The sequence below is a fragment of the Myotis davidii genome, unplaced genomic scaffold (genome assembly GCF_000327345.1).
Source record: "Myotis davidii unplaced genomic scaffold, ASM32734v1 scaffold98, whole genome shotgun sequence".
Taxonomy (NCBI): Eukaryota; Metazoa; Chordata; class Mammalia; order Chiroptera; family Vespertilionidae; genus Myotis; species Myotis davidii.
In genome coordinates this window covers 916,385-929,895 of record NW_006294654.1, presented here as the reverse complement: position 1 = coordinate 929,895, position 13,511 = coordinate 916,385, and the positions used below count along the sequence as shown (strand labels likewise).

The 13,511-nt window shown below is 38.4% G+C and overlaps 1 protein-coding gene across 1 annotated transcript in view; it reads left to right on the top strand.

Annotated features, from left to right (window-relative positions):
* GNAQ (guanine nucleotide binding protein (G protein), q polypeptide) overlaps positions 1–13,511 on the top strand; it is a 166,232-nt gene that overhangs the window by 78,426 nt on the left and 74,295 nt on the right. Inside the window, exon 2 of the mRNA XM_006769018.2 lies at positions 12,892–13,046. Coding sequence (XP_006769081.1) covers positions 12,892–13,046 — 155 coding nt within the window. The remainder of the gene's footprint in view (positions 1–12,891; positions 13,047–13,511) is intronic.

Sequence of the window (13,511 nt, the reverse complement as noted above, 5' to 3'; positions counted from 1 at the left end):
CTTCCTTCCTTCCTTCTTTTTTTTTTTAACAACGTTTGAAACTAGCCCACAGATTACAAGCACTGTGAGGCCAGGTTCAATATTACTTTCCTTCCTTTTACGATCACCAAGATCGGTGTTTGGATCCGATGGGAAAGGGAACCGGAGGGTCCACCCCTTCTTTTTGTTTTCTCTCCACTCCGTCTTCTTCCTTAGCCAAAAAGAGATTTTTCTTTCTCTTACTTATATTTTCCTAGCAAGAGATCTGTTTAATAAAAGATGGTGAAGCTCTAGAAAGGATGAAATTTTCTCCCACCAAGTAAAGGGAATTTTAAAATACTACTTAAAATATATGTAGATGGTGTCCATAGAAGCTGGGGACAGGAAGAAAGGGTCATCTCGTACTGTCCACAAGCACAGAAGAGGTTAGTGAAAGGTTATCTCCCTTCTGAGAGGCAGTTTCCATATATGTTCCTTGGAGTAAAGATCAGAATGTTATCAGAGATGGACTGTAGCTCCGATTGCACAGTAAAAAGGAAGTAGAAGCTAAATTTAGAACGTACATGAAACCTTTTCAAAAATAGATACGTAGCTAAGAACACATAAAAGAGGCAATATGCATTTTTATCTTCCTGAAAAAGCAATGCAATTTGCTAAGTTCTTCTGAGTTATATAGAGATGGATTTGGTTTGGTTTTATTTCATGATCCATGCTACATCACCAGTCACTGTAGCTTTTCATTGTAGCTCATCAGAATTTAAGGAGAAGAGTATGTCTGGATATATAATCCCGAGTAAATTCTTCATATACATCTTTAAAAAGGTGTCTTCAAAAAGGTTTTAATCGGGTTGTGATCTTTGCATGTTTTGAAAACATGACATCAAGACAAATGCAGTATAGTGAGATTTGGGCTTTCTTGTGGAAAAGAAAACAATTTACATGTTACTTAAAGTTGACATGCTTCTGGTTGGAAAACCATTGTAATTGTAAAATAATCACCAGTGACCCATAATTTAAGAGTTTAGAAGAGTAGTTCTCAACCTTTCTAATGCCGCGACCCTTTAATACAGTTCCTCATGTTGTGGTGACCCCCAATTTCATTGTTACAAATTGAACATAATTAAAGCATAGTGATTAATCACAAAAGCAATATGTAATTATATATGTGTTTTCCGATGGTCTTAGGTGACCCCTTTGAAAGGGTCGTTCGACCCACAGGTTGAGAACCACTGGTTTATAACAACATTTCCTTAAGATATAAAACTGGTAGTGCTATATAGCAGGTTGGGAGGCATCATAGAAACTATTTTGTATTTTTGGAACAGATTTCCAAAAGTTGAAATCTCCCAAAGAGTTCATTCACTGAGGACATTTCACCATCATTCCCCTTGGATCATACCTGAAGTACAAACTCAGGTTGCTTCTGTTTACTGCTTGTTCTTCTGCTCTTTTGTATATAATATCATATTTAAGCTTTGCAAAATGCTGTGACAAAGGTAACATTACCTCTATTTAGAACAAAGGAAACTGAGGTTTGGAGAGGCACCAAGCAAGTGTATGGAAGCATGGTTAAGACTCAGTGTTTGGCTGTGAAGTCACAGGCCCTTAGCTACTGTGCACTATACCTCATGACCCCTGACAACCCAGATCATGTAGAACCATTAGTAGATAACGCATGCCGGGGTCAGGTCTCTTTCGTGGATTGGAACTCAAAACATACACATTTGAAGTTACGTGTAACCACAGCTCTAGGGTGTAAATTAAGGGACTGGGGGAGGGGAAACATTGGAAGATCCCACGCACACATTATTTTTTAATGGATTCTGACTAGGAAGCTGAGAAAATTTCCACTGGTTAGAGTCCTATTCAGTGTAATTCTCAATTCCTTTTATGCAGAATGCACACAAAGAACAGAAGAATTAACCAAGCTATAAAGGGAGTTGGGGGTAGGGAGTGGAGTGCAAAATCAGATTACTTCAGCACCAGGCAGGCAGTGTGAAGCCAGCCAGGCTTTATTCTTTCAGTTGATGAGTTAGTGAGTGAGTTAATTAGTTTTGGCATTATAAGACACACACTATTCTTCACTTCCATGAAGAATTATGCTCCCATTCTTATGGACAATAGTGAGAGGCAGGTGGCAGCCTAATGGCTACAGCATCTTGTCCTGTGGAGTATGGGCACAGTGTTGCTGGGTCTTCCATTTTTCAAGAGAAATAGGAAATTGTTTAATGAGAAAGCTTTCAGTTTTAGAGGTTGACCCCATTAAAAAATCGTTTGTGTAGGAACAAGTAGGTCTGTAGACTGCCAGCAAACTTCTAGGATTATTAGTTTCCCTCTCACAAGTCTTCCCCAGACATAGGTTGATCCTAAGTCCTAGTTTGCCCAAGACACTTGGGTTTTACACTTGTTGTGCTAGCATCCCACCAGTTTAACATTTGCTCCAGTTCTTTTTCATTTTTCAGTGAAGCTTTCTTATTAACAGCTGTGCCAAAAAGATTCAGGATGGATCTGATAGACTTTCATTTTTGTATTTCCAGATTCTGCCGGGGCAGTTGAACAGATTTCTCACGTTACCACTTGGTTAAATCGGAAAGATGTTTCAACTCTCTTTCAAATCCTTCCCAGATGCAGTATAATTGTATCTCCCTTTCAAAGACAGCATGTGAGCACTCACTGCTAATACACAGTCTGCTCAGACAAGAGGGACTAGGGACAGTCAACTCCTTGCAGCCTCTAGGGTGGCAGAGAAGGATGGGTGCTGTTGCCTTTGCTATCTATTTGATGTTATTAGCCAATCTTGCTGTGCTCTATCTATAGGCTGTGAGGTCCACTAAGACACCAGGAAGTCATTCCGCAGGATCAACAGGATATTGTTAGGTGCATGTAGAAAATCCCCACTGAACACTCTTGCCATGGTGGTCTGAAAGCTTTGGCTTCAATGGCTTTATTATTTATCGTTTGGCATAAATCTATTACTATTTGCTTTATTTCCTGATCATGTATTTATTTTGCAGTAAATCCTTTTGGCCATAAAAAGCGTTTAAAAACAAACAAACCTGAAAATGCATGTTTAACAAAAAATTAAATACTGAATTTTCTTTCTCAAGAAAGTAAACAGTAATAGGTAACTTGTACAAAATTGTTGATATTTAACATCACCATTGTAGCCGTAGTGATATCATCAACCACACAAAATTCAATGGTAAATGCTTTTGCTTTCTTAAAACTGTTGAAAATAAAAGTATTTTGTGATAATGATATGAATATAGTTCCTGATGGTGCATGGTATCATGATAAATAGAACATGTATTAAATTACAAAGCCTTTGGAGCAGAAATGTTTTTGGAATTGGTTATGACTCACACATAACTCATAATTGTGTCCAAACAAGTTGCAATAATCTACCAGTCATGAGTTCCATCTCCTAAAAGTATCTGTGAAAGAATAATATTATGAACTGATAGAAAAAAAAATAGTTCCTATGAAAATACTTGAACTGAAATATTTACATATTTGCATTTTAAAAAATTAGAGTTAAGAATACTTTCCATTGAGCAGAATTTGTTCTAGGCTTCGCAGGCATCTCAGTGCCTACAAGAGAGGGTATTTCTAAATTAAAAATAGTCTTCTGAAAACTGTCAGGGACAGGATATTAGGAATGGATATGGCTAAAAGCATGACTAAAGTACACGAATGTACCAAGAAAAATTCCTCTGCTCTTTTTTCTTTTTTTACTTTATACAGACACATGGAAGTTTTACTTTTTAGGAAGAATTCTATATTTGAGAACATTTTAATAATACCAATGTAATAAACTGATTGGTTAATAAATATCTCAAAGATATATAACATTAGCTCTTAGTAATTTAATTTTAGTAACCATTTTCATACTCAAAAGTGTCATGTGTTAGACTATAATACCTAGCATCATACTTTTGCTAGGATGTTGCAGGTTTCTCCATACTGGTCCAAGTAACTTTCTCCAGTTGATTCTTATCTGTAATCTTTCTGAAATTTGGGTCCTTCTCAGATTGACTGATTATATAACTCATTTACTCCCCCCGGAATGCTTTTAAATTATGAAACACAAAAATGCCTAGTGAGACGTGGGTTCTTCTATTTCCCTTCCCATCTTACTCCTTGGATTCTAAATGTTTCATTACTGTTCTTTATGACAAGTTTGCCATTGCTGTCCTTTCTTCTTAAATTCTTACTATCGGAACTACTTCTTGTTCTTTGAGTTAAAGGGATAGTTAAGTAAGTGTTCTAAGAAACTTCTTTCCTTCTGCGAGACTTGGAGACCCAGAGCCCTTTTCACTTTCAGTTCTCCCAAAACACAAGATCTGAAGCTGCGGTGGTCAGGTTTCACATTGGATGCCCCAGAAAGATTACATTCCCTGTGCAGGACTTGGAATCCTGAGACCATCTGGGACACCCTTCATTAAGGAGCCTGCTCTTTTTATTTTTTTCCGGCTTTGCTTAAAAATCTACCAAGCTGAACAGGGGAATCATCTTTATCTCTTTTTCCTGTTGTCAAACAAAATAAAACCCCAAACCAGCAGCAGCATGCTCTTCTGGTTAATAAGATTGTAGGAGCACAGACATTGCAAAGGGCTCAATGATTAAGTTTTTCTGAGACGTATTGTCATCAGGAAATGAACCACATGCAAAATGTGATCTCAAAAAGGAAGATGATATGAATCCATATAGAAGGCATTTACCTATGATGGCAGAGTTGGGAGAGAGCCAGTTAATTCATTGTTTCATTTGTGTAAAATCAACCCCTGGTTTGTTGTTGGGAATCTTAGTCTCTAGTCAGTGTTTTTCAAAATGTGATCCATGAGAAGACCAGTCTCATGGACTGATCCGAGTGGGGAAAGCTGCCCTCGTCAAACAAGTTTGAGAAATACAGTCATGTCTCCAGCCCCACCATGTGCTCATGGATTCCTGGCACCATTACCTTATTAAAAGTCCTGAGTTCTGCAGTACAGACATCTATTTAATTTTGCATAGCCATCATTGTCCACATTTACTAGATTTTTATTTTAGAACCCGTTTTTCAAATAAGCAGCCATTCAAATCCCAAGTAACTAATGTTCCTCAAATATTCTTTGATGGCAACATACAGGTAGACCTCATTATTTTGGATTTTAATGAATAGGCATATATTTAAAAGAGTCTCCTTTTCTAATTTCGTTATCACTGTGACTTTGTATAAGTTCTTTGAAAATAAACTTTTTTGTAGTCTTTGTTATATATATTTACATATTATATTATCATTATAATCATGAAGGTAATAAGGAACATTTCAAAAATAGTGTAAAATTTTATATGGCATCCCAAGATTTCACAGACCTGGGGGCAAGATTCTATGTAATGGAACCATGTAATTACATCAGTTGCAGGCCCTCTGGAACTGCTTGCCATTCTGCATCAAGCATTTGACTTTCATGTCATTCATACTGATCATTATGAGATGGCAGACAAACATGAAGATGGAAAATGATAAGCAAATAACTAAATAGAAGGATATTTTACATGGACAATTATAGTGGTAGGGCCAACAAAGAGATTGAGTTCTTTTAAGGAAAAAGAATATTTTAAACAGAAAAATAGAGTGTTTTCTTCTCCCAAGAAGGAATCCATTGTATGTTAGAATAAGGAAATCTAGTCGGTAGTGAAGTAACGGCAAAGGGAGAAATATATCTTCAGCAAATGTCTTTTGGGAAAGACAATGTACCTTATAGTTACTAATTGCCTTGCAAATGCCATAATGGAGATTAAAAATAAAGTCTAATGATGAACGTGAAAATTTAATAGTGGGGTAATAAATATAAACCTAGAATAGTATTTGACAGTTTGATAAACTTTCTTACCTAATATTTTGTTACCTGGAACATTTTATTTAACATAAACTCTGCTTTATCAGTGTCTAATTCATTGCCTGACACACTGTAGACAAATATTTATTGAAATAATCAACATGTATTCATGGTAATTTTGAGATAACAAAAATTTATAATTATAATATTGTTTTTGGGGATTTTTACCAACATTTTTATTTTCCTAACAGCCCTACAGCATACTATTTTCCCCATTTTATAGATGAGGAAGCTGAGGTTCGGGAAGGTTGAGTGACTTGCGTACAGGCACAGGGCTGGCATGTGACAGTTATGACTGAAACCTGGTTTGATCTCAGCTACTGTTCCGTCTTCCTCTTCTCTCATCTGGCTCTCTGGATTTCTCACTAGAGATCCAATGGTCTTCAGGTGAAGAGGGACACAGGCGCTTAGGAAAAGACAATCAGCAGATTCCTAGGTCTGAAGGATTCCAAACACAGGACTTACAGTCTTCATCAGACTCCGAAAGGCCGTGCCATGGAGTAATTTGTAATTGTGCTGAGCCTGGGGTTGAACTGTAAGTGCGGAGTGGCTGCTCTGTGGGAATGAATCACTTGCTATGTGAATCCAGCTGTGGTAGCTGCTCAGAGGGACTTGGCTGCTGTTTGTCATTTATGCAGGGATGCTCATTAAACAAACAAAAAAGAACAAACATCAACTGTCCCTCTGTGTATAATGCACCTATGAAGGTCAACTGTTCAAATTGTGATGCAGTCAGAGACGGTGAGGTGGTCTAAGAAAGGACAGTTCTTATCCAAGTTTTCTGTAGGAAAGGTTAAGCTAAAGAATGCTTGCAAATTTGAGGAGCCAGAGGCCCTGTATCCAGTATGACCTCCAGAATGTCACTTCACATTTGAGCAAATTAAGGTTTGGGAGACTTGCCCAAGGTCACAGAAACTAATAGGTGTGTACATCATGGTTTATGTTTTCTGTGCTGTTTTCCTTTCCTTTTGCTTTTTTAAAAAATATTTTTAAATTGATTTTTATAGAGAGAGGAAGGGCGAGAGAGAAGTATTGATGAGAGAGGTGCCTCGTGCATGCCCCCCACTGGGGATTGAGCCTGAAATCCAGGCATGTGCCCTGTCTAGGATTCGAACTGGTGACCCCTCAGAGCATGATGCCCAACCAACTGAGCCACACCAGCCATAGATTTTTCTTTTGCTTTTAAAATAACTAGTAGCTTTAGGTGTTAGGCTCCTCCTTTAAGTGTTGTGCATACATTCTGTACTTGAAACCTCTAAGATAAGTGCTGTTATTACCCCCCATTTCACAGATTAGGAAACAGAGGTTTAGATATGTTAAATAGCTTGCCCAAGGTCATGCTAAATTTGTATAGGGTAGAGGTGGGATTGTAACACAGCAATCTGATCGCATATTCTATCCTTTTACTTTGTACTTCCTTTGAGCAGAAGAAGAAGAAGAAGAAAAAAAGCCTGGGGTTTTCCCCCTCAGTTTTTTTAGGGGTCTGCATTTTCTCTAGAGTCAAATGCCAAAATGAAAATACTAGTAAGTACCAAGAAAAAAGAATGAGATGTTGTGAGCCTCAGTTGAGAATTAAAAGGGACTCCAACAGTGGTTCAGACTTTTCTCATTTAGAGGTCCTCTGTGTGTCGGGCATCCCTTCAGATGGAGCAGGCCTAAGGAGCTGAATATTTGTGTCTGAGAGCTTCAATAAATGTGGAAGTTACCATTTGCTTTTCTACTTCAGGAGTATAGGAGCTGGAATAGGTGTGACATTCCAGCCTCAAGCCACTATGAGGTGTTAATGAGTTTTTGAAAAACCTTCCAGAATGACTATAAGATCCTTTTTGTTTCATCTGAAGGCTTGGCCTTCTGTGGGCAGAGTAAGGCCCACTATGGTGGGAACTCAGTTCTTCCTTCCCTTTGCCTAAGCAGCCATGGAAACATCAACACGTCTAAGATTTACCTGAATTTCATGACCACCGAATGCCTAAAACAAGACATTACCACATTGGCACATCTTGCGGTTTCCATGTGGTATTTCCCTAGAATTCTGCCAGTTTCTAAGAGTAGCTACTTAGTTCTTACAATGTTCCCTCTAAGGCTTGCTACCAGCTTGCTAAGAATTCTGAAAGCTAGCATTCACCATTAAATATTTTCATCTAGTGTGCTCAATTTTAACAAAATGAAATTGAATTATATTTTGTTTATATGATTTCATTCATATCTGTTTTGCTTTTTCTCTGCACAATGTTCAAAATAAAAAGGGTAGTCAATTGTAATTGATTTGCTGTTTATAATATTATTAGAAATTACTTCTTTTCATCATAGCTTTTTTATTAGTAATTGTTTAATTTCACATAATTACTTGTGTTTTTTATTACTATTCACTTTTGACATTTGGACAAATAGAAAAGGGTCTAATTTGTCTTCTTACTCTAGCATCCTGAAGAACATTCTTTCCACATACAGAATATATTCTACCAAAAAAGTGAAAGGATTGAACTTCCATTGGTGTCATGTATATAGGCAGTTTTAAAATTCTGTAATTTGTAAAATGCTGTCATACTTTAAACAACTTAGAGAACGTCAGTTGAAAGCTCTTACATAAACACAAATTACAGTTGATTATATTTGAATGTCATTTTCCAAAACAGCAAGGATGGAATGAAGCTTGGGAGGCAGTAAAAATGACTTAGAAATTCTGACCTGGATGAAGGCAACATGGTGATCTTTGTGCTATTGCAGGCGATATACTTTCATGGGTGCTGGAGATTGACCTCAGAGTTAGCGCTCATAGCTGATCTTGTTCATATTATAGCTTTCACTGTGGAGATTAATTTGAATTAATAGTCAGCATGAAATTCCTCACTAGACTGTTTTCCCCCCAGAGTCCAGTGAACCTTTGTCCATCTCTCCCTCCTCCTTGGAAATGTCATGCATCTTCTTCTCCACCTGCCAGACAAACCCTGTCTTCTCTCTGACACCTTGTTTGACCTCCTTTGTCCATGTTGAGTTCTACTTGCTCAGCCCACATGTGGTATTGCTCATGTGCAGACTTAACTATGATTTGCCCTATGTTGTTAGGTACTGTTGGAAATAACGAAGTCTTATTTTAATAAATGATATTATGTGATCCTGGAGAGATAGTGTCATAACCCTTTGGTCCTCTGTGCATTGTAGATGTATTTGTTATATATTTATCATTATACAGTTTATGGCTAGATGAGGATTATCATTTACTCCAGCTGTATCATCTTATGGACAAGAAAAATATGAAGTTATAAAGATGTAAAGTAATTTCTCCCAAGGGTTAGAGCTAGTGTTAGAGATAAAGCCAGGACTGGAAGTTAGATATACTGATTTCCACTTTAATATAATTTCTACTTTTCCTTCCTTGCATTCAATAAATGTTTATTGAGTATCTACCAGGTGGCAGGCTCTCTGCTAGGCTCTGATCCTGCAATGTTGAGCTTGTTTTGGAACTTATACTGTGATCGTGGAGGAAGATGTTAGCAAATATACAAATACTGGTACGCCAGCTACTGTTAAGGATTATGTAGTGCTGTGAGAATAGGTAATGGACAGAAAATTTCCTCCATTGTAGGACTTGGCATTGTATCTATATGCATCTTTAAATGCTATTAAGTTAGACAAATATTTGTTTGCTTATTATTCTGTGTTGGGTCCCCCCCAAAAATTAGAGTCATTACGCTACAGCACCTTTCTTCAACATATAGTCTACAATAGGGATAAGGCAAGACGTTAACAATTCACACAAAGTAAAATGTAAAAGTCCCATTGTTCAAAGGGTGCAAAGACCACATTTTGGGTGGAGGGGAGAAATATCAGAGAGATGGCACATGACATAGCCCCAGAACAAAAGCTAAAGAAAGTACAGAAAGGAAGAGGGGAGACATTGCAGATGTGAGAAAAAGCAAGCAAGCTAGACCACGATAGGAAACTACAGGCGTTTCCTGGCAGGAGAAAGTAGTCTCATTTTGCAGGAGCAGGCGCTCAGTGAAAAGTTACAATACACTGTTGAGAATGTTGTCTTTAGTTAATACCCTTACAGTCAACTGAAATTAAGGGTGGACGTGCAAGAATTCCCTCTTGCTCCTACTCCTGGATCATATAATCCTGTGTTTTGTTTGGTTGCCATCTATATGGATGGTTCCCCCCATGGAGACTACGTCTAATTCCCTGATGCTATATTACCTAGCATCTCACTAGACAGTTAATCATAATGGTGAAAAGTGTCTGGTATGTTGAAACTATTTTCTCTGGCAGAAGCTAACCTCTCTAGAAACAGAAACAAAACTCCTTCCAAATGGCATGGCTGGCCCAGTGTAGTGAGTATCAAATTCATTTTAAATACTGCCTACACTAACCTATGTCACCATGTAGCTATTAGCCAATTCACAGAGAGGTCTCAACCTTTTATCCCTATGGATAGTATAATAGTTTGTCTAAATATTATTGTAGGAAGGTTCTGGAAATTACTTATTTTTTTAGCATGTGTTAACCAGTGGCCGGCTACCACTTTCTAGGTTCTACCCAGGGCATCGTGTTATTGGTCCAGCTTATTAGGGAAGCAAATGGGAAAGAATCTTTTAGACCAAATGCAACAAACGACTGGCCTTCAATGGGCACAGATATGCTTTATCTTTTCTAGGGTTGCTGAGATTTAAAATTAGAAATATTTCACAGAAAAATCTACATTTTAGCTTCCCTTGGAAAATTGGAACTTCTGGAAACAGTGAACCTACATTTCCAATGGCAGCAACTGGTTGGAGCTAAATAGCAGCCGCCCTTTTTAATTAGTGTGTGTATTTCCCAGTGTGCCACAGTCCTCATCACTCCCTATTGCATATACCTACCCTGTTTTACTTATTCCCATGGCTTCTTAGCCTTATGAACACTTGTTAATGACTCCTGCTTTGGAGAGACCTTTATGGGCCTCTTCTCCTAGTTTCCCATAGCAATTCTGTGGCCCAGCCTCATTCCTAGAGCTTCTAATTCAAAAGGTTTTAAGGTGGGATAAGAGGATTTGCATTTCTACCAAATCCCCTGGTGCTGCTGCTGGTGTGTGGATCACCTTTGGAGAACCACTGACCCTACAGTGTTGTAACACAATACAAAGCCACGTGAGGCTAGTGGGGCAGTATGTTCCCCACCAGGAATAACATTGGAGCCATATGAAGAAGCAGTCAGATTCAAAACCCTGTCTTGAGAGTATATCAGGTTGGAAACCATCCTATATATCGCTGCTTCTTCCCCCAGTGGCCTTCTGAGATCCACTGAATCCCCAGAAAACCCTGGAATGCAGATGTAGTGATGGTGAGTCTAATTTAGGATTATAGCAAGGGTAATCACTATTATATCTCAGGACACAACGAGCTAGAGCTCGTATTCAGTGAACAAGGGCAGAAAAGCAAGGGTTGAAACTTAACATTCTTACATATCTATTGGGCAGGGTGGGGGAGGCCCCCACGTCCAGTATTTTATGCTTGGAGGAGGTCTAATTGAGCAGGCCGAAGGCAGAGAAGATGGGTCTAGCACAGACAAACAAGTGCTCCAAAGCCATGTGGAGCACCACATTGTGGATTCATTGGGTCACCAGTGACGAGTGTTTTCAAAGAGTTAATCTTGTGAGGAACTGTGATTGAAGTGGATGCACCTGGAGTGGGACTCAGGAACAGAACTCCAGGCTGGCAGGACCGCTGGAGGGATAGCAAGGCAGATGGCTTGGATAGGGATTAGGTACAGAAAGCAACTACAGGGATCTGTTTTCTAAGAGTGACGTCCCACGTGGAACTCGACTTCAGATCCATTACTGGATCTGACTATCAAGGTCAGAGCAGAACTAGCAAGAAAGGTGGTTTCTTCAGTCCTTAGCATGTTGGGCTTCTTAAAACTTGATTAAAGTTAAGATTAGTCTAATGACATGGGGCTCTTTTCACATATGGACAGAGAAAGAAGGTAAAGGTTGGGAGCTAGATAGGACCTGACATGATTTAAATTTATTACTGTTCTATCTACTTAGTAACTCTATGAAATGAATAACTAGGTCATCATGTGCCCATGATAGCCACTCACTAACCTAGTTCAGAAGTTTGTATTTTTGTACAAAATCAAGACTTAATTATCAGTCATCTGCCTTCAGCTTCCAAGGTAATTAGTTATTTTATTTGTTTATTTAAATATTTATGTATATATAATTTGCATACGTATTACTTCCATGAAACCTATTCTAATTGGGATTGTTCAGCAGTGGTATATTCCTGTTAATTTGGGGAGTGACCATATAATATTTTTATTTTAATCTTATGGAAAAAATATTTTAAATCTCCTTACCTATTTCCCGCTTAATGTTGTATAATGAAATAACAAAGTCCTTTTTCTTTGTTGAAAAATCGAATAGGGTCCTCAATCTGATAACGTAGGTAAAGCAGATATAAAATAGATGTTTTAGAATAAATGTTTTAGAAGTTGGGGTATGTGGGAATGGAGAGAGAATGGTGTCTGTTTTTCAAATTAAGTCATTGCTATTAACTGTTGTTCTAGTGGTTTTATACTCTGTAAATTAGGGAAACTAGTCCTGACTAGTTGAGGAGTCTGGTTGAGTTTCTGCTCAGATGTAAATGTAACACCCATGGGCTGGGGTATTATGTGTTTGATTATAATAAACTATAGAGGAGATAATTCCCTTTTTCCTTTTAATGATATTACTTGCGTTCAGAATATGATTATCACCTAAAACCAGTTGTGTGTGTCACATGACATCCTCATCCTTCTGATGAGATCCTAGCACCCTGCTTTCCTCTAGTCATCTCTGAGGAGCTTCAAGGTTTACTCTCCAGGGAGAGATTTAGGACTGGGCTCTCTCAGAAAAAAAAAAAAAGCAGCAGCATTACTTTATTATAAACCAGTTTGAAAACCAGTATATGAAGGAAAACTTCAATGTAACATGTGAACCAAAGGCAATGTTCAATGATGGAAAGGAGACTAAAACTGCTGTTTTGTTTTGTTTTGTTTTGTTTTAAAACAGGCTCATGCACAATTAGTTCGAGAAGTTGATGTGGAGAAGGTGTCTGCTTTTGAAAATCCCTACGTAGATGCAATAAAGAGTTTATGGAATGATCCTGGAATCCAGGAATGCTATGATAGACGACGAGAATATCAATTATCTGACTCTACCAAATAGTGAGTATTCACCCAGGTTTTCTCTTTACTTTCACGTGTAGGTACTCCACAGTGATGACTTCTGTGTTCTGTGCTTTGTGTAGAGTGTCGGATTAAACTTGTGACCAACTTATAAGGAACTGGCATGAGAGTTAGGGAAAGTGTTCTTTTTTTAACTATTTTCTGTTTGAAAAATCAACCGAAGACTCTAGGAATCTTGCTGGGGTCCAGCCCCAGCGGGTCCAGGGGTCCCCAAAGGTGTGGACGGAGTCGGCGAAGAAGGAATGACATGGAGACAGCATTCAGTTGATCAGCAGCCTTGCCAGGATCTCTAGCCACAATCTCCAGCCAAGTTCTGTGTCCATGTTCTCTTGCTAGGTTCTCCAACCAGGTTCTCCAGGTTCTCCAGCCAGATTCTGTAGCCATGTTCCCTCACTAGGTTCTTCAGCCAGGTTCTGTCCAGGATCTTTTGCCATGTTCAGTCTC